This window comes from Diabrotica virgifera, chromosome 8 (genome assembly GCF_917563875.1).
Source record: "Diabrotica virgifera virgifera chromosome 8, PGI_DIABVI_V3a".
NCBI classification, from domain to species: Eukaryota; Metazoa; Arthropoda; class Insecta; order Coleoptera; family Chrysomelidae; genus Diabrotica; species Diabrotica virgifera.
In genome coordinates this window covers 194,429,928-194,452,250 of record NC_065450.1, presented here as the reverse complement: position 1 = coordinate 194,452,250, position 22,323 = coordinate 194,429,928, and the positions used below count along the sequence as shown (strand labels likewise).

At 32.2% G+C, this 22,323-nt stretch overlaps 1 protein-coding gene across 1 annotated transcript in view; it reads right to left on the bottom strand.

Annotated features, from left to right (window-relative positions):
• LOC114337705 (uncharacterized) overlaps positions 1-22,323 on the bottom strand; it is a 153,328-nt gene that overhangs the window by 72,984 nt on the left and 58,021 nt on the right. The window contains exons 6-8 of the mRNA XM_050659192.1: positions 15,298-15,381; positions 11,862-12,200; positions 2,739-3,024 (exon numbers count right to left, since the gene is read on the bottom strand). Of these exons, the coding sequence (XP_050515149.1) occupies positions 2,739-3,024; positions 11,862-12,200; positions 15,298-15,381 (709 nt within the window). The remainder of the gene's footprint in view (positions 1-2,738; positions 3,025-11,861; positions 12,201-15,297; positions 15,382-22,323) is intronic.

Sequence of the window (22,323 nt, the reverse complement as noted above, 5' to 3'; positions counted from 1 at the left end):
CTTGAAAATACATTCAAACTAAATGAATCTCAAGGGGATGATGAAAGATGGGAGGAACCTGTTCAATTAGAGGAAGAAATTGGGCTAATAGGTCTGGATCCCGCGTATGAAAAAAAAGTTGATTAATAGCAAGCTGAAAATTTGTTAACAGCTTAAGGGTGTCTAGTCGGATAAACTTTGATATATGCGAACACTGGAACAGGGGCAGTTTTAATTGTGGAACAGGTTAAAAATTTGGAACGGTCAGACCACGAAAACGGCACATTTATTTTGTCCGACAAAACAGACTTCAACTCTCCGAACAGAGATTAAACTCTCATGCAAAAATCAGACGGCTCTTTATCACCTGTCATAATTCCTGTCTAAAAATTTGACATATTCTGCATGTTCCACTCATTAAAACACCCATTTGGTGATAAATAGCAGTCTGATTTTTGCATGAGAATTTAATCTCTGTTCGGAGAGTTTAAGTCTGTTCTGTCGGACAAAATACGTGTGCCATTTTCGTGGTCTGACCGTTCCAAATTTTTAACCTGGTCCACAAATAAAACTTCCCCTGTTCCAGTGTTCCCATATATCAAGGTTTGTCCGACTAGACGCCTTTAAGCTATTAACAAATTTTCAGCTTGCTATTACAACTTGCTATTTTCAGCTTGCATTATTTCAGCTTGCAACTTTTTTTTCATACGCGGGATCCAGACCTATAATTACACCAAAAGAAGTGCTTGAAGAAATAAGGGAAAATATTAATCCGAAGAAAGCTCCGGGCTATGATCTAATTACGGGTGAGCTGTTGAAAAATCTTCCCCGAAGAGCTATCGTAAAATTAACAAACCACTTTAACGGTGCATTCAGATTAAAATATGTACCAATGATATGGAAGATGGCGGAAGTCATTATGATTCCTAAACCAGGAAATCCAGCACATGAGGTTTCGTCATACAGACCAATATATCTGCTTCCTGTAATATCGAAGCTGTTTGAGAAACTGCTCCTCAAGCGAATAAAACCAATTATTGAAGCAAGAAATTTGATACGGACACATCAATTCGGATTTAGAAATAAGCATTCAAAAATTGACCAGGTGCACAGAATCACAAATATTATCGAAAGATCCCTAGAAGAAAAGAAAGTCTGTTCAACTGTTTTCCTTGATGCTGCACAGGCTTTTGATAAAGTCTGGCATGAGGGTTTAACATACAAACTAAAATGTTTTCTACCTATACAGTACTCAAAACTTTTACAATCATACATAAAAGAACGACATTTTAGAATTAAGCAAGAAAACTGCTTTTCAGACTTAAAAGAAATTAGAGCAGGTGTTCCACAAGGCAGTGTGTTGGGTCCGGTCCTATACCTACTACACACGTGTGATATACCTGTGCTGGAAGACAACACAGTTGCCACCTATGCTGATGATACAGCTATTCAAGCAGTAGGGACGACAAGTGAAGAGGCGACAAACAAGGTCCAAATAGCAGTTAACCAAATTCATAATTGGACAAAAAAATTGAGAATCAGGCTGAATGAAACTAAATCTGTCCATGTTAATTTCACCAACAAAAAAATACAATATATATATATATCAGTTATAATCAACAATATCCAAGTACCCTGTGCAGATACTGCTAATTATTTGGGTATAACATTAGATGCAAAACTACGCTGGAAGGTGCACGTTAAGAAAAAAAGGGAAGAAGTAAATATAAGATATAAAAAAATGTATTGGCTCATTGAAAGAAACTCCACATTGTCTATGTATAATAAGTTACTAATTTACAAACAAATATTGAGACCTGTATGGACATGGATGCCCACTATGGGGGTGTACTAGACCAAGTAATATAACAGTAATACAAATATTCCAGAACAAAATACTAAGAAATATTGTAGATGCTCCTTGGTATGTGACGAACAGTGATCTTCATAAAGACCTAGGAATGGAAACTGTGGATATAATCATCAAGAAGATGGCAGGAAGTAACGAGCAACGACTTCATATGCACCAGAATATTGAGGCAATCCAGCTCCTCGATACCACTGAGCAAGTTAGAAGACTGAAGGGGACAAATCCTTATGAAATATATGAGGGTCAAACCTTATGAAATAGTTTAAGTGACAAGTGATAGTGAAAAGCAAAGCATAGTGCTTGTGCGCGTTAGTGTGTATGCTAGAATAGTGCACTATCATGTTAGATTAGATAAGAGATTCTATGGGGCATGCTCTTAACTTTAAGGAACAGTAATAATTTAGGTTAGATTAAAATTGCTCATTGGTCAAGTATGACCAGATTTTAATTGTAATAATCATCATCGTAGTGATGATTATGGAAAAAAAACATTATGGTCGCAGAAATAGTACACGTGATATATCAAGCGACGCGTACTGATTTCCGGTCATTTCCGGTTAAAAAGTTATAAACGGAAGTTTGGCAAAAATGAAACAAAATTAGTGAAATCATATATCAACTGACCCAAAGTCAGAAATTGTATATAACAATAATTCAAATGTTGACTTCCGGTCCTACTTCTGGTCACGTTATAAGAAAACCTAAGACTTATGAAGACCAATAATTGGACTTATGAATGATCTTACAATAACAAAAATCATTTTTGACTCTCATACTTACTAAGATAATGTTATCGAAAAAAGTCGTGCAAGAGAAACAAAACCCTATAAACTAATTAGTTAAAACAATTCTCACTGGACACATAATAAAGGACCTATTGGAAACTTACCCACAGCCTCCTTAAGTGCTTCTTCAGTTTGATTTATAGATGAATAGCCATTGATTTTTTTGATAGCCGGAATACACTCTTTGCAGTAGTAACCGTCATATCCTTGATACCTGTACTTAGACTCTAGACAGAGGCCATTATCTTTGATGTAGTCATATGCCCAATGAGGCCAACCACCATTGCAGCCTTCATTTTTGTAATCACGGGAACAATCTACTAACTGTTGAGTACTCAGTACTTCTAGTTTGCCCTCCTTTAAAAATCTTTGTCCTTCAAGAGCACCAGCCTAAAATATAGAACAAATAGAATATAAAATATAAACTACCTAAATAGAATGACAATAAATACGTGAAGAATACATTTTAATATATTTAAACATAAGTATACAAACTTCAGTCTGAAAATATTAGGAAAGAAAACTGTCGTAAATTAAATGAAGAAATATGAAAAACAAATTGGAAAAATGAAGAGGATATAGAAATATTATGGAATATTTTTAAGGAGCTGGTGTATGCAACCGGGAGTAAAGTATGTGGTGTAACGAAAGGAAGATATCTGAAAGGTACAGCTTGGTGGAATAATGACATAAAATTGGAAGTTTCGAAGAAGAAAAAATTGTGGAAAAGTATATAAGCAATAAAAGTGAAAGTAATTATCAAGAATATAAGGAACAGAGAATACTGGTTAAAAATAAAATTAAAGAAGCTAAGAATCGTCAATGGGAAGAATTTGGAAATAAAATGGAAAGCGATAGTAAGGGTAATGCGGAGTTGCTTTATAGGACTTTAAAATATCTAAGACAAAAGAAATCAAACGGAGTAACAAGTTTAGAGGACAAAGATGGTAACATATTATTAAAAAATGAAGAGATTACCCAAAGGTGGCGAGAACATTTTATGGAGTTATTAATGGGAGACAACAACGAAATAGAGAATGACAGGGAGGGGTACAATTTAAATGAACAACAAGATGATGATGACATAACATACGAATAATACAGGGAAGCAATTTTAAAATTAAAAAAGGGCAAGGCTGCAGGACACGATAATATTAAGGCTGAGCTAATTAAATATATGGAAGGAGAAGGTTTACAATTACTATGGAAGATCATAAGGACCTGTTGGCGTACCGGATGCATACCTAGAGATTGGACGCTTGCAACTATTCTACCATTGCACAAAAAAGGCGATAAACATAAGTGTTCTAACTATAGAGGAATATCATTGTTGGTATTTGCTAGTAAAATCTACGAAATAATACTAGAGAAAAAGCTGAGAGAAAATATCGAGGCCACACTGGATGACAGCCAATGCGGCTTTAGGCCAGGACGAGGTACAACCGATCTCATATTCACGGTGAGACAATTATCAAAAAAAGCCCTAAAGCATAACAGTAAGTTGTTTCTCTGTTTTGTGGACTTGGAAAAAGCATTTGATCGGGCGCCACGTAACAAGATCTGGGAAATATTAAACCGTAGAAATGTGAAACCGAAATTAATCCAAGCAAAAAAGAGTATATATAAATGTACACGTAATAATGTAAGAACGAACAATTGCTCATCTCTAGAATTCTACACAAGGACAGGTGTAAAACAAGGTGGTGTTCTGAGTCCTTTGTTATTCATCACTCTAATGGACGAAATTGCAAAAGAATGCAGGGGTAAGGTACAAATAACTAGGGTTGGGGTGTATAAACTTCAACAAGTTTACGTGTCAGAGTTGATATATGCCGATGACCTGGTAATTGTGGCAAAATCAGAAAAAGACTTGCAAGTGAATGTGAATGTTTGGAATGAAGCCTTTAATAAATTTGGGATAAAAATAAATATTGAAAAAGCAGAAGCTTTAGTAATATCGAAAACACAAGACAATATAAATGTTAAGTTGAATAATGAGACCATTACACAAGTTGAGGACTTCAAGTATCTAGGATCAACAATGAATGGGCAAGGAAATATAGAACCAGAAATAAACAGCAGGGTAATGAGTGCAACGAAGTAAGCCTGAAAACAAAAATGAAAGTATTTCAAACCGTATACGAGCCGGTGCTACTCTACGGTAGTGAAACGTGGACAGTGAACGATAACATCCGTAGTAAAATTCAAGCATGCGAAATGCGATATTTACGTGCGTTATCCGGGGTGACCAGACGTGATCGTATAAGAAATGAAGACATACGTGAAAGGTGCGGTGTTGGAAGGACCTTAGACAGACTTGAAACGAAACAGTTATCGTGGTTCGGACATATGGCGAGAATGAGTGAAGGTAGAACTGTAAAGAGTGTATGAAAAGCTGCATCTGACAACAAACGACGAAGAGGCAGGCCGGCAAGAACGTGGAATGCAAATATTGGAAAGGCTTGCGGAGAAAGAAATATTGGGTGGAGAGAAGCAGAAAGACTAGCTACCGACCGAAAGGCATGGAGACGTCTCATTTCTCCACTTACCTCGACACCGTAAGGTACAAGAGGACGGATTAAGTAAGTAAGTAAGTATATTTAAACATATATATTATATATATGTCAATGAAAAACGTCTGATGAGATTATGGATATGATGGACGAAAGACGTAAATTTAAGAATAAAAACGCAGAAAAATACCAGCAGATCCACAAAATCATATAAACACAAATTTGAGAAGAATTAAAAAAATAGTTTTCAACGGGTGTAGGGAAATAGAACAACAAAAACGTAAATAAGCTCCTTTTCATGAGCATTTTTCAGTGCGCCACAAATGATAGAAAAAAAGGTAAGTCACCGACGTGCGTTTTTTTTCTGTCACATGAAATTTAATGCGTTAGAAAGAAATCGAAAAACTGTGACGCACAAAAAAAGCATAAGACAATTACAATATATACAAAAAATAATTAATGACAAACAAGAAGAATTTCAATAAGTTATCCAACAGCATAAAAGATAGCCATGGAAATCTTATTTGGGGGCCATCAAGGATCTTAGAAACGTGTAAATCCTACATAAAAATTAGTTGCAGAGGAGAGAACCGATGATCACTCTATGGATAAGAGAAGCAGGACCTTCTGTCCTTAACTTGGAGATAGAAGATGCCATTGCATGCAGCACTAAAAACATTAAGGCAGCAGGTCCAGGCAATGTACTCTGCGAAATAATAATACAAACAATTCTTTGGTAATCTGGTACCTTTTAACAGCATAATATTATACAGTGCTAGTCAAAAGTCCGTACCCCCCTCGTATCTTTTGAAAGGTTATACCTATAATAGTGAAATTTGGAGGGAGGAAATAAACGGACGTAAGCTTCTTAACTAGTCATGACAGGTGACGTAATAGTGACAGCTGACTTTACAGAGCCACTGTGACCAATAATTTTAAACGGGACCTTACGGCAAGTGATACCTCGTTTGAAAGGTATTGAAAATACCTATTCAGTCATGCTAATTTTTTTTGAGTTTAAGTTAATTTTGATGAATAAATGAAATAAATATAAAATTATAGTTTGGTATTTAATTAAAAATAATTCAAAATTCCGCCTATGATTACTTGTCAAAAAGGTTGACGTTGACGTAAAAACTTCTAGAGAATTGAAAAAAGTCAAATTTCTTGACAAAAAAAACCATATGCGGACTAGTTGATTTTGATTTTGGTGAATAAATTAAATAAATAGTATATTGTAGTTTCGCGTTTAATTAATAAAAATTCAAATGTCCGTATATGTTTTTTTTGTCAAAAAAGTTGACGTTTTTCATTTCTCTAGTAGTTTTTACGTCAACGTCAACCTTTTTGACAAGTAATCATAGGCGGAATTTTGAATTTTAAACTCAAACAAAATTAGCATGACTGAATAGGTATTTTCAATACCTTTCATACGAGGTATCACTTGCCATAAGTTCCCGTTTAAAATTATTGGTCACAGTGGCTCTGTAACGTCATCTGTCACTATTACGTCACCTGTCATGACTAGTTAAGAGGCTTACGTCCGTTTATTTTCTCCCTCCAAATTTCACTATTATAGGTATAACCTTTCAAAAGATACGAGGGGGGGTACGGAATTTTGACCAGCACTGTATATAATAGCGGTAAAATTCCGGAGAACAAGTTGCAGTTGCCATTTATTACAATCCCGAAGAAACTAAATAACCAGCTATATGATGATTACCGACTTGTAAGCTTGATCAATCACAAAATATCCCTAAAGCATTCACCAAAATCATTCATAGAAGGATATGATAAATCTGAATATATTATATTATATGGATAGATAGCAGTTTTGCTTTCGAAAAGCACTTGGAACTAAAGAGGCAGTTTTTTTTGGCTTGGACTATGGTCATTCAGCCAGTCTCAATCAAAAGTAAATGTATTAAAGATATTGCCAATTAGTGAAACTTGGTTATTATAATAATATTACAATTTTTTTCTTCTTATTTACCTACTCATTACAGCTAATGTACATACTATGTTAATAAATATAAATATATTATACTACTTAATGTTTATCAAGAACACATAATGTATACATTTTACAAATAAAAATATTAATATTAATATTAAACCAAATTCATTTTTTTTGTATTTTATTTTTTTTGTTTTGTTTTTTTTTTGTCACTACGATAGGATGTCAACCCGGTTCAACCCCGCGGAGGTTTAAATCCTCTTAGTGATTTTTTTCTTTAATTTTTTTTATGATTAATTTTTTTTATTTATTTTTTTTGTTCCGTGTTTTTAATTTTTTTAATATTTTTTTTAAACATATTTTACAAATACCTATAACTAATTACAATAATATTTTACTATCCGACAAGAAAGATACCAAACAGTCAAAAAATTTTTTTTATTCAGTGACACAGGAAAGAGAATATTTACAGAATATATAAAGAGGCAGTTATCGCTCTCCATGTGCTTATACAGCTGCGTGAAGACGTTGATAAGTTTGTGTGTTTGTGCTTTCTGCATTATATTATTAGATATTCTGCGAAAGACAGGTAGTCGAAAACCTATACTGGGGCCAAACAGCAAGAGCAAAAATGATCTATAAACTTCATAAAAATGTGGAGATCAAAAGAAGTGTACTCCTATTTAGTACTATTTGTTCCGAAGAATTATTTAAAAAATGTATCGAAAATGAAAATGAGGGCATAAAAATAAACGGTGAGTTAAAGAACTATATATGACGATGACACGGTAACCTTTTGCTGTAGCAGAGATGAATAATTATTACAACAGGTAATGAAAAGGGTCAATTTAGTTAGTGAGGAATACGATCTGAGCCTCACCTTCAAGAAGACAAAATGGATGTTGATAAGCAAAAAGCAACAACCTGCTCGAGATTTACGGATAAACAACATACTAGTTGACCATGTAGAATCTTGGCACCAACATAAATGTAAAATAGAAACAGGCCACATAAATTGAGGCGATAATAAGTGCTCCAAAAGTGTTGCAAAAGAAACCTGATCTATAATAAACGATCTTCGAAATAAAACTCACACAGCTCAATTATTTTCCCTTCCAAATCCTGAAAGTCTAAACAATTACTTCGTTAATGTGAGTAAAAATATAACATCAACTATATTGCCGCAATAAGATCCCATTTCCTATCTCCCTAATTCAAGAAAGGTCTCGAGTGCATTCTTTTTAAAACCAGTCGATAACTCTGAACTAACTTAAACAATCAATAGTGTCAAAAGCAAATCATTCTGTAGTACTGATGGACTATATATAAAAATTTTCTCTAATCTCACAGAAAATCTGTTGGAATTCGTCGTCCCACTAATTAATGATTCCTTCGAAAAAGGTAAATTTCCAGAGTGCCTAAAGACATCCATTATTATTTCTCTTCATAAGGGTGGTGAAAAATCTAATGCCTGCAACTATAGACCTATTGCCTTACTATAGGTACTCTCCAAAATTATTGAGAGACTCATTAAAACTCGACTTATGTCCTTTATCTTTGATATTAACTTTTTATCCATGTTTTATGTACTACATGAGGTTTATCAAGCACTAAACAATAATTTTTATACTGCCACTGTTTTCTGTGACTATGCCAAAGCTTTTGATTGTGTAAATCACGACTTAATCTAGATTAAAAAACTAAATTTCTATGGAATTAGTGGTATTTCTTTGAATTGGTTCCAATTCTACCTAAATAATAGGAAACAACTACATAGTTAGAGCAAATGATACTGACTCTAGTCTCAAAAACATTGCATGTGGAGTACCGCAAGGTTCAGTATTGGGTCCTCTTCTGTTCCTTATTTTTACTAATGACTAATCACTAATTTAAAAATCGATGGGAAAATTTTTCTTTTTGCTGATGATACCAGTATCACTTGGAGCAACTCAACCATGGCATCTTTCCATGAAACTACAACTTCGGATCTACTGACGATAAAGACCTGGTCTGACTCTAATTTACTCTCTTTTAATATAGATAAAACAGTAGCATTATCCTAAAAAGGAGCTCTTCAACCTTTGCCTCTTAATAACAGCCAGATCAGTACCGTTGTTTCTGTAAAATTTCTTGGTATTTTTTTAGAGAGCAACCTCAAATGGTCCCTTTATATCGATTCGTTAAGTAAGAAACTCGCCTCAGCTTGCTATGCAATAAGATCTGTCTCAAGAGAACTCAATTTAGCTTCTTCTAAAATAACATATTTTTCGTTGTTCGAGTCTTATCTTCGATATGGTCTTCCTTTTTGGGGTTCTAGTACAGCTTATCAATTTAATGTTATTTTTAAATTGCAAAAAAGAGCAATAAGATATATGTTTAGCCTCAGAAGATCTACACATTGCAGAAGCTACTTCAGAAATCACGGAATTTTAACACTTCCATCTTTATTTATTCTAGAAACGGTTTGTTTAATTTGTAAACACCTTCATGTCTTTCCAGCAAGGTCCAATCATATTTACTCCACCAGAAATTCAATATTTGATATTTATTTACCGATCCCATCCACTGAGTAAGTAATGAAATCTATATTATATTCCGCAGAAAAACTTTACAACCATCTCCACTTACAACTGAAATCTGCAACATCTTTCCCAAAATTCCGTAAAATGACAAAAGTCTCTCTATCTAAAAGACCATATTATTCAATAGAAGAATTTCTTAATGAATAACTAAGAAAATTGGGTTTCACACGCAGTAGCTTAAACTGTCAATTCCTAATGTTGTATTTTATTTGTTGTAAGTATGTTCAAATCGCAATTTATATAAATTTTGCAATTAATTGTTTTTGTCTTTGATTTTATATCATATTTACTGTATATTGACGATTTATATAATTTTAGTAAATTGTAGTTGTTATTTGTTATTTGTTTTTTTTTTATTTAGAAAGACAAAGTCGCATCCACCCGAAGGTTATTAGCGACATTTCTGTAACATTTGTAACAATATTAAATCAAAAATTGGTAAAAATGAATTACAATTTGTATACAATTAAACCTTTGGAGCAATAATTGGATTCCACGCACTAACACTTTATTTTTGAAATGAACTTTTAGATCGCTAGCGACACTCCGACACTCTCTTTCTGATGCATGATTAGTGTTAGCGTTACGCGCACTAGTATCTGCTTGTTCATATTTCATTCAATGCCTATGTGGGATGGTGTCCACAGGAAGTGGATTCTTCTGAAACTTTCTTGAGCTTCCATTAGTTCGGCCTTGGTTCTTTTCTCAATGGGGTGTTTATGGTATATATTTTGCATAGCTTTGACTGTGCTAAGAGAGTCGGAAAGGACTGGGCAACAAGGGAGGTTTTTAATATATACATAGTTTGATGGCTTTAAACAAACCAAAGAGCTCTGCAGTATATATGCTGGAATTCAGAGAAAGATGTAAGAGCATAATAAGGCGATGAAAAATTCCATCAATATTCTTTTCGAGTAGAAACATGAATCTTAATGTTGGCTTAATTGAGATGTGTCAATTTCCCAGTCTGACGCCTCACTGCCAAGATAACTATTAATTTTTTTCTTTATGGACGTGAATTTTCGTTTTATGGATCTTTCCTTTAAATGGGGGTAAACTAGACTGAGCATATGGGACAAAGCTGATAGGTCTGTGGTATATTCTTGAATTGTGGTTATAGGATCTGTTGATCCCGTGATATTCATTAGGAGCATGTTAAGTTGATCAAAATTTAGAGGGAAAGATAGAGGGTGATTTTCTATGAAGTTTTTAGCAGGGCCAAGTAAGAGAGAAAATGAGCATTCAGAAGTGCTTGCTGAACTAATTTTAGCTTTCTAAATTCTAAAAAAATTTCAGTGACAATAAAGCATATTTTCGTAAGAAAGGATTTGTCTTTTCTTATAAAACTACGGCTAGTTAAATTCTATATTTTTCCGATCTTACTATGTATATGGTTTAGAGTTTAGAGGCTGCACACTGAAAGGGACGCTCATGAAAAAGCTAGAAGTATTAGAAATGTAGGTGTACCTCTGCATTTTTTGTATATCCTGGACCGAACATCTCGCTAATAGAAAGGTAATCCACAGAATCGGAAAGGAGAAAGAATCGTGAGCACAATCAAACAAAGAAAACTTGAATATCTAGGCCACATATTGAGAAACGATTAGTAGAGTTCATTGCAATTGTTTATCCAGGGAAAATTTAAGCGAGGTAAAGGCAGAAGGTGACACTTGTGGCTCCAAAATCTGCGGAAGTGGTTCGGGGTCACGTTAGTCGAACTATTCAGAAGTGCTGTAAGCAAAATAGCATTGCAATAATAAAAGCCAAAATTCGTAACTAATTGGGCACTTGAAGAAGAAGAAGAAGAAGATGGAGAAGAAGAAGAAGAAGAAGAAGAGAGTTATTGAAATGAGTTTTTTTGTCGTCTTGTAATAAAAGCAACTTTAATTTAGTATATACTTATGCGCAATTTTGCTTCATTTATTATTGTCGTTTACTGAAATAAAGGACGCGTGCATTTAAATTAAAGACAGGCCCGACAATTTTTATTTAAATATACCGCTATTTTGACGTAAGCTCTCAAACTATGCGTAGAAAGAAGGAAGCATTTAACTTCATATTTTTGTATATCAAATTTAATAAATATATTGTATATAAATATGTTGAAGGGAAGTAAATTGGACTTAAAGTCAAACATGGTAAATTATAAAAATGTAACAATAAATTTTTACTTACTGCACTAAATGCCCAACATGATCCGCATTGCTCTTGGTCCCTTACGGGATTAACTGCCCCCTTTTCTCTCCAGTCAATTGATTCTGGAACAGTCAATTGAGGATCAGCTACAAAGCGGGATGTAATGTCTCGCTTAGGCTTGTGAATGAGTTGGGAGTCAAGCATAGCCTTGAATTCCTCTGAAGTCATATCTGCGAACTGATTAACCCCCAAGTAGAAGGACACTTCACCATTCTGGTATCTTGCATTGTGCTGTTCAATTTTCTGGAGATTTTGAGAGAAAACTTGGAAGCGAACTTGCTCTTCTTTAAGATGTCCGTACTTCTTGGAATGGTTTACCTAAATAAAAAAATAATCTATTATGTCACAACTAAAAATCTATTTAAAGAGTTATATCGTAGAAGTAGAAGATATTTTAAAAAACTCTTTAGTTAAATTCACCTATGGTTTTAAAAAATTAAGTTAACACTAATATCTAAGACGCTACAAAATCGCTTCAAGCCTGTAAGTCCAACAACGCTTACCAAAATAACAAAAAAAAACAGAATAATTGAAATCAGTAATAGTGGAGTCACTGAAGGTTTTAACCTCCGATTTCGTTGAACCTTAATCGATTTTCATGAAAATTGGTGAGTAATTAGAAGATACTTCAAGAAACAAAGGTGACATGATGCCAACTTGCGCTTTTACCCTGGGTGGATGTCACCCCTTCTCGAGGGTGAAATTTTTTTTATTAAAAATAACACCAGAAATCGATAGAGGGGCAACTTCTAAGCAAAATTTGTTATATAAAGTTATTAACATAAATCAATACTTTTTGAGTTATTAAATATCAAAAATTTTATATTTTCTTAAAAAAATGCATGTTTAAAAGCTGTTTTTCACATATTACTCAAAAACTAGAAACTTTTGTAAAAAAGCTATGATTATAAAAATTAAAGATAAAAAATTAATACACCCCCACTTAAAGAACTAAACTAATATTATTTCAAAGTGAGTTATGGGTAATTGAATGTATATTTTTTTCGACGAGTACTCAAATCTAAGTATTCAAGCTTACATACGGGAAAACGATGCATTTTATAGAATATACTTGTTAAACACTTTTTTCAAAGTAATTCGGAACACCTATCAAATGAGCTCTAGTAGAAGTTAATAGTATCAAAATTAAGCAAGTTATGATGAAAATAAGAGAACCGTTTCGATTTTCTTAGGAAAAAGTGAAAAATAAAACATACGCCATTTCCACAAAAATTAAAATTTGTAGTAATCCTCTCAAGAATTTCTTTAGGTTAACATAGTTAATGATTTCAACAATTTTGGCCGGTTTAGAATGTATATGTTTCAAAAAAAAGGTAAAATTAAAAAAAAATCAGAATTTTTAAGATTACAGTACTTTTCATTTTCTTTTGATAATAATTTCAAAAATACTCAATATACGTAAAAAATGATATATAACTAAATTTTAGTTTTTGCTGTTCCAAATACTATACCGATTTTGTTATTTCCGTAGAGTAAAAAATAACCGAGATGGAAACGTTTAAATTTTCAATTTTGAGGCGAGAACCATGTAACCAGGGACATTTAACCATTTATTTAAAAAAAACTAAGAGGTTTAAAGACTAATTTCGACGTTTTTAATAGCTCTTAAAATCAACTTTGAACTAGTTTTTAGGTGAACCTGATATCTTACAAATCAACGGAGTTATTTACAAAAAAACAATAAAATTTTTTGAAAAAATTTTTAAAAGATTCATTTTGAAACATTTTTGGTGCATAAATTTTAATGCTATCAACTCGTTCGAGGGCTTATTTGATAGATATTTCGATGAACTTTGACAAATATTTTATAAGTTTATGTTATAAAATGCATCATTTTCCCGGTATTTAAGCTTGAATACTTAGATTTGGGTACTCGACGAAAGAAATATATATTCAATTACCTATAACTCACTTTCAGTTAACATTGAAAGGTTCTTCTCATAAGGAGTTTATTTGATTCTTTATTAGCCTCAATTTTGATAATAATTACTTTTTTGTAAAAACTTTCAGTTTTTGAATTATTTATGAAAAATCGGTTAAAAACATGCATTTTTCTCACGAAAAATTAAAATCTTTGATCTTCAATAACTCAAAAGTTTTGATTTATTTTAATAACTTTATATAACAAATTTTGCTTATAAGTTGTCCTTCTATCGAATTGTGGGGTTATTTTGAATAAAATAATTTTCACCCCCGAGGAGGGTAAAGGTATCCACCCTCAGGGTAAAGGCGCAAGGTGGCACCATGTTACCTTTGTTCCTTGAGATATCCTCTAATCACTCACCAATTTTCATGCAAATCGATGGAGGTTTACGAAATCGGAGGTAATAGCTCATATCCAAGTTCAGTAAGTGCACTTTAAGTTCATTATTACATTTACTCGAATGTAATAATGAACGATATTTCATTGACACGAAATTTGGCATACACATGATAGCTAACATGCCAAAGAAAAAAATGATATTGTATATACCGATGTGTGCTTTTGCCCTGGGGGTGGGTATGTGTTTCTCAGATAACTTAAAAAGTAGTTATTTTATTGAAAAAATGTAACATATAATAGTGAAAAATTTTTTGATAAAGTCTGTAAATCCAGCACAAGCTGAGTTGTAGCTAATGAAAAGTAGGTTTTTATTCGCAAAATTTCAAATCGAATATTATAACGTGAAATAACAAAATATGGAGCACTTTTCGGGGAAAACTCTCTATAAGTGTTTTAAACATAAATGTTTTAAAAAGCTTTATTTTTGTTTTTTTTAAGTATTTCACAGCAACAGTAAGCAAATTACGCTCAAAATAAAGCAAATCGTGAAAATCACAAAATGAAATTAATGATTACCGCTTCACAAATTAGGTATTTTACTTACGTATTTTTTATACGACGTGTAAGTTTCAACAGTTCAAATTGATTATTTTTGAAAGGACTATACTTGAAAGGGCTTGAATAAGTCACTAATAACGAGTATATGCAAATTTAAACAGCCATATCTTAACAAATTTTTGTCTTACAGAAAAATAAAAACTGCAAAATGTTCAGAAAATCAAAATCTATATGTTTTTACTATTTGAGATTTTTGGCATCACTGCTAATTTTTAAGTTATTTTGAAAAAAGGCATTTTCTTATTGTGACTAGGTATTTTTATTTATTTCTCTTTACCTAAATTGAAATAGAACCACGTATATGTACTGGCAGAATTAATTAATACATTATAAATTTATGAAAAATATTATGTAATGCCGCTGTCATTCGAGTACAAAAAAATTATTTTGTCAATATATTAAGACTACTATACGCAGTAATAAGACATTGCCTCAAATAAAATTAACAAAACACAAATTTCATTATTACCTTTGCCTGACTGATGCTGATAATAATTACAAAAAATAACATACCTTAAATTGAGCCCATTGTTGGTGGACTGACGTAGCATTCACAGCTACAGCCAATACGGCAAGAAGAATAAAGAACCTCATTTTCTTCTATATACCTAAAGATAAAGAAACATGTTATAAGAATACTGACGTTAAATAGCTAGTTAATAGACTAAAAAACCAAGATCAGTAATTGATCAATATTGAAATTTTTAGTATCTAGAAGAATTTTTTGGATTTAGAAAAACTCGAAATCGTCAGTGTATATTTCAAAAATCTAACGATTTGAGCGAGGCCTAAGGAAATTTTTGAGTCACAAATTTTCACAAAAAAGCGAATATTTCTTAAAATAAACATCAAATCGAGAAACTGAAAAGTACGTGTTGAATATTTTAAAAAAATGTACCGACTAATACCAAACACGACACCCCACGGCGAGGGGTGGGGGATAATTATAAAATTTTAAATAATAACTTAACAATATTTCGCGAAATGAACACCAGATCAAAAAGTCTAAAAATACGTGTTAAATATTTTTTAAAAATCAATCAAATGACATCAAATACGACCCCTCACGGAGGTAGGAAGTGGGGTTACTTTAAAATCTTAAATAGGAGCCCTCAGTTTTTATTGCATTTTTGGATCTCTCAAGTAAAAATAAGTAATTTTGGCGCTATAATCGGAACAAAACATTGTTGGAAATGGAAAACTAAATTAAAAAATGGAAAGTCCCCACTAAAATAAAAAGTTTAACTTAATTATTTTTTGGTTTTAGGACCTAATCTTTACAACCAATAGGTACCCATAACGCTCGAGTAACTGCGAACTTACCATACTTGACTCGCCTACTAAATGAAATTTTAATAAAAAATACTGGAAAAATGTTATCCCTTACCACAGCTTAACGTTAAAAGTAGGGATGGCGGTTTCTGACAAAACACCGGTTTTCGGTTATACCAGTTTTTTTTTGCTTACGGTTTAACCTGGCGGTTATAACCGACCAAAAAACCGGTTTTTGGAAAAAACGGTTTTTGGTTTTTTTAACCCAATATGTTACAAAGTTACATTTACAATACACTTTAGTTTGCGATACTCCATTCGACTCGATATCAGTATGATCAAAATTAGTATTATACTATCGAAAGAACATGTATTACTTTTAACACGTTTGTATATTAGTAGAACAGGTACATTTTAACTCATTTAATACTTCCTGTATGTGTGTATTGTTTTGAAAACGTAGCGAAATTCTTGGAGATTCGTATTCGTAATCAGTAATTCGATATTCATAGTCAGAGCATTATTTTTGGTAATCAGAAGAAGTCATTCACCCACTTTCAATGTCAAGAGTTGTCAAGGTGTGGAAAATAGATGATGTTTGCGTCTAATTCAACCAGATCACTTCTTATGTAAATATTATGATTACAAATACCTTTTCAAGGAAATATAATAAAACTTAATAATTGTTTCTGGCTGATGCGAGAGTGCACTTTCAGTTTGTTTCTGTATTTTATAAAATAAAATAAAATTTGAAATATGGTTTTGTTTGGAATAATTACTTGAGAATAATAATTATGATTGGGATCCAAAATAATACCTAACCTAATCCTGATCACCGTAAAAACCTAATAACCGGTTTTTACTTTAAAAAGAAAAAACCGGTTATAACCGGGACAAAAAAACAACCGGTAAAACCGGTTATTGCGAAGTAAAAAACCGGTTTTAGGTTTAAACCGGTAGGTTTTTCCCATCCCTAGTTAAAAGACTCAGTTCTCAAGATACAAAACATAGTTTTGTATTTTGAGAACGGTTTCAGAAGTTGTGATCGTGAATTTAAAGTAAAATTGTGATTTATTTCTACCAAAATAGTAAATTATATTAAGGTACCATAAGAAAATAACTTCATAACAATATAAATTGTACTTTTGTGTAGAAACATGAACGCGACAAATTTGAAAACAAACATCATCAAAGTGTATCGCAAAAGCAAAAAACGTCTAAAAAAAGATTTAAAGACACAGTTTTAGATATACAAGAGCTCAAATTAGAACCAAAAGAAAAAATAGAAAATATCAATGAAAAAAATATTGTAGCAAAATATAAATAGTTAGGTTGTATAGGTGATTAATTAGGATTTTGAAATATTTATCACAAACTACCCTCATTTAATACTAATGAAAAATGTTTAATCATACCTTTAACACCTAATTTCACAATGATAGATACGATGGTATGTTCCCCTATACTTATTTATACTTTTTTATACATAATTATATTCGGTATTTTACATCTTGGTTGCGTCATTTTTTAAATTGATTGTCGATTGGATTAACATTATCATGCCACTTGATCAGTAATATCTAACAATAAAAGAAGATCTGCAGGATCATGTAGTTGTCTTATCGAAACGAGTTTTTGAGTCTTATCTTGTAAGCTGTTTTAAAAAAAAAATACCGACATAATAAAAATTAACAAGGTTTTATGTCCCCTGACGGTATATTTATAATGAGACAAGTTCAAAAGAAATAGTTGGAATACAACAAATCGGCATATTTATGTTTCGTGGACCTCAAGAAAGCATTTGATAGGGTCACATTAAAGGAAATTATCCATTTGTTATACTCGAGAGAGGTATCTCTAGGAATAATTAAAACGATCGAAAACATCTACCAGAACAACACAATAAAAGTAAAAGTGGACGATGAATTAACTCACCCAATTGAAGCCGGCAAAAGGACAAGACAGAGGGATTACTTGAGTCCTTTATTGTTCAACCTGATCATGGACTAAATAATAAAAAAAATTAAGAACTAAAAAAGGATACCAAATGGGAGAAAAACGACTTAAAATAATCTGCTATGCGGACGATGCAATACTAATCTCTCAAAGTGAAGATGATTCGCAACGTATGCTGCACCAATTCAACATAATAGCCAAAAATTTAACATGTTAATTTCCTCACAAAAGACAAAATGCGTGGGTATAACAGCAGATCCAATAAGATGTAAATTGGAGCTGAAAGGTCAGATAATAGAATAAGTGATGGAGTTTCAATACCTAGGCATCACACTATCTAGCTACGGAAGGCTCGAAACAGAAGTGGAAGATCAAGTGAATAGAGCAAACAGAGTCGCAGGTTGCCTGAATGACACCATATGGAGTAATAAAAATATCGGAAAAGAAATGAAAGGCAAAATTTACAAAATAGTCATCAGACCAATAATGACATATGCGACAGAAGCACGACCCGACACAGAGAGGACAAAAGGATTGCTCGAAACAGCGGAGATGAAAACCGTTCGAAAAACCGATGGTAAGTCTCTATGGAACAGAGCTAGAAATACAGATACACGACGGAGGTGCAAGGTGTACAACATTAATAACTGGGTAAGAAACAGAAGAATAGAATGGAATGACCACATAAGCCGAAAGGCAACAAATAGGATAGTCAGGACAGCGGGAGACGGTTCCCCAATAGGAAGACGATCATTGGGAAGCCCACGAAAACGATGGAACGACAACTTACTAGAGGCACATTGAAAAAACAGACAGAATCATGTCTATATAAAAAAAAAAGGAAAAAGAAGAAGAATAAAAATTAAAAAAATATAAAGACTTTTCATATAATAACTAGCACCAGTCAGTGTTATAACACATTCCATATTTAACCTTTTTTCATTTTTCTTCTTCTTCTATTTTCATGACCGTTATCGATCGTTGGATATCATAGCTACCATATTCGCTATCGTGACTTTGTTGGCCGCAGCTCTGAATAATGATGTAGTCGATTTTCCATACCATTGCCTTAGATTTTTGTTGATGTAATCGATTTTCCATATTATATTATATAGGCGAGCGGGAGATACCCTTAAAATGACCAGGAACTGACCACGGAGAGGTGAATGGCTAATTTTATTCATACTTTATATTTTTGTTTTTCAAGGTGTTGAAAACGAAAATGAGGTTTATATTGAATTTTATGTGGGGAAACATTGTTAAAATCGCAATTTTAACCTAAAAATAAAAAAAAATAAATCACGTTTTTTTGCGTTTACCTCGCTACAACTCTGTTTAATTTCAACATTTGTTCCTGAATTTCTTATAGTATATATCTCCAACATTTCTGAAGACAACGGTACCTGATAAAAGCTTCAATTCTTATTCTGATAAAGGTTATGAATTTTTCAATGGTAAAGGTGCGGATTTGTGCATTGCAAAGTTTAATCGCAAAAGTTGAGTGACGAAATTTAAAATTTAGCCTTTTAATTACGTTTGTGTTAAAACAAAGAGTACAAAGAAGTTTTCTGGAAAATTTTAGAGTAAAATGTTTTATAGAAAAAAAATAGTGCAACTTTTATTATCGACATTATCCCCATTAAAACGCTTATTTTTCGAGCTACTGAGCATGGGTGGTCAATGGCTAATTTTGGTCTTAGCTTATGTTTTTGAAGGTGCTGAAAACGAAAATGAAATTTATTTTAAATTTTAGGTGGGGGAATATTGTCAAAATCGCAATTTTACCATAAAAATATAATAAAGTGAAATCACGTTTTTTTGAGTTTAACTCGCTACAAAGGCAACGCTTCCAACTGTTTCTTTCTTTGTACGACCACTGCTCCTGACATTGTAACTTCAAGAAGCATTGACTTTAACAATGAGCTTACAATTGCTCAATTGGTCGATTTTAATATTTTGTCTAAGGCTTGTACACTATATGTTGCTTACGTTTTTGTAGACAACGGTATCTGTTTTAAGATTTTGGTCTTATTCTTGTAAAAGTTATGAATTTTTTAAAGTAAAAGGTGCAGATTCGCGAATTGCAAAGTTTAATCGCAAAAGTTAAGAGGCAAGATTTAAAATTTATCTTATTAATCACGTTTATGTTAAAACATAGAGTACAAACAAGATTTCTGGAAAGATTTAGTTACAAATATTTAATAGAAAAAAAAATGGCGCAACTTTTAATATAGACGTTATACATCCTCAAAATAACGCTTATTTTTCGAGATACTGACCATGGGAGGTGAATGGCTAATTTTGATCTTATTTTATGTTTTCGATGGTAGTGAAAATGAAAAAGAGGTTTATTTTGAATTTTATGTGACGGAACATTGTCAAAATCACAATTTTAACCTAAAAATGAAAAAAAAAGTGATGTCACGAATTTTTACGTTTAACTCGCTACAACTCTGTTCCATTTTAATATTTTTTTCTAAAATTTCTACTGCGTATATTTCTTAGCTTTGTGAAGACTATGAACGTAACTGTAGTCTTTCAGTCTTTTTTCTTTTATAAAAGTTATGAAGTTTTATAAATAAAAGGTGCAGATTCGTAAATTGCAGAGTTAAATCGCTAAAATTAAGTGACAAAATTTAAAATTTATCTATTTGATTACGTTTATGTTAAACCATAGAGTTTAAAGAAGTTTTATGAGAAGTTTTAGGTCTAGATGTGTTGCAGAAAAAATATGGTGCAACTTTTAATTTTAAGAAAGACGTGGATTATCTTTTTTTTTTATTTTTAGGGCAAAATTGCGATTTTGACAATTTTCTCCCACCTAAAATTCAAAATAAACTTGATTTTCGTTTTCAGCACCATCAAAAACATAAAGTTAGACCAAAATTAGCAATTCACCACCAATGATCAGTATCTCGAAAAATTAGCGTTATTTTGGAGATTTATAACGTAGATGTTAAACGTTGCACCATTTGTTTTCTATGAAACATTTTGATCCAAAGCTTCCCAGAAAACTTCTTTGTACTCATGTTTTATTTTTAAATTTGATTTAAAATCTATATTTCAAATTTTGTCAGTCAAATTTTGAGATTAAACTTTGCAATTCACGAATTTGAACCTTGTACTTTAAAAGATTCATAACTTTTACTAGAATAAGACTAAAAGCTTAAAGCAGAAACCATTGTCTTCAAAAAAGTGAGCGATATATAGTGTACAAACTTTATAAAAAAATATTAAAACGGACCAGAGTTGTAGCGAGCTAAACGCAAAAAATATGATAAATTTTTTTTTATTTCTAGGGTACAATTGCAATTTTGACAATATTCCCCAACCTAAAATTTAAAATAATTTAATTTTCGTTTTCATCATCAAAAACATAATCTAAGACCAAAATTAGCTATTCTCCACCCATGGTCAGTATCTCGAAAAATAAGCGTTATATTGGGGATTTCTAATGTCGACATTAAAAGTTGCACTATTTTTTTTTCTATAAAACATTTTGATCTAAACTTACCAAAAAACTTGTTTGTACTCTCTACTTTAGTATAAACGTGATTAAGAAGCTAAATTTTAAACTTCGTCACACAACTTTTGCGATTAAACTTTGCAATGCACAAATCCGCACATTTTACTTTGAAAAACTCATAACCTTTATCGGTATAAGACCAAAAGCTTAAAACAGGTACCGTTGTCTTCAGAAATGTTAGAGCTATTTACTGTAAAAACTTTAGAAAAAAATATTAAAATGGAACAGAGTTGTTGCGAGGTAAACGCAAAAAACGCAATTTCATTTTTTTTATTTTTAGGTTAAAATTGCGATTTTGATAATGTTACCCCACATAAAATTCAAAATAAACCTCATTTTCGTTTTCAGCACCCTCGAAAATATAAAGTATGAATAAAATTAGCCATTTTCCCCTCCGTGGTCAGTATCTCGAAAACTAAGCACTTTTTTGAGGATGTCCCGCTCGTGTAATACTATTGCCTTATAGTCTGGGCTGATTATCGGAGAATAGGCCATTTTTGGGAAAAGTTATTTACCAGCAATTTTATTGCTGGAATCGAATATTATGATTGTATATATTAATAATATAGATATGCAAAGTCCGCAGATAGTGTGCTACTTTTTTTATAAACAAAATGGCGCCCGAAAATCGTGTTTTTTCCAATTTTTCCTTTATAACTCCAAAGATTTTAACTTTAGACCAAAAACACTCAAACAAAAATTCACCGCAATTAAATTCTGCATAGACACGTGTTTTTTCCGATTTACTTCGACGAAGACTTTCCCCGGAAAAAGCGGGTTTTTCC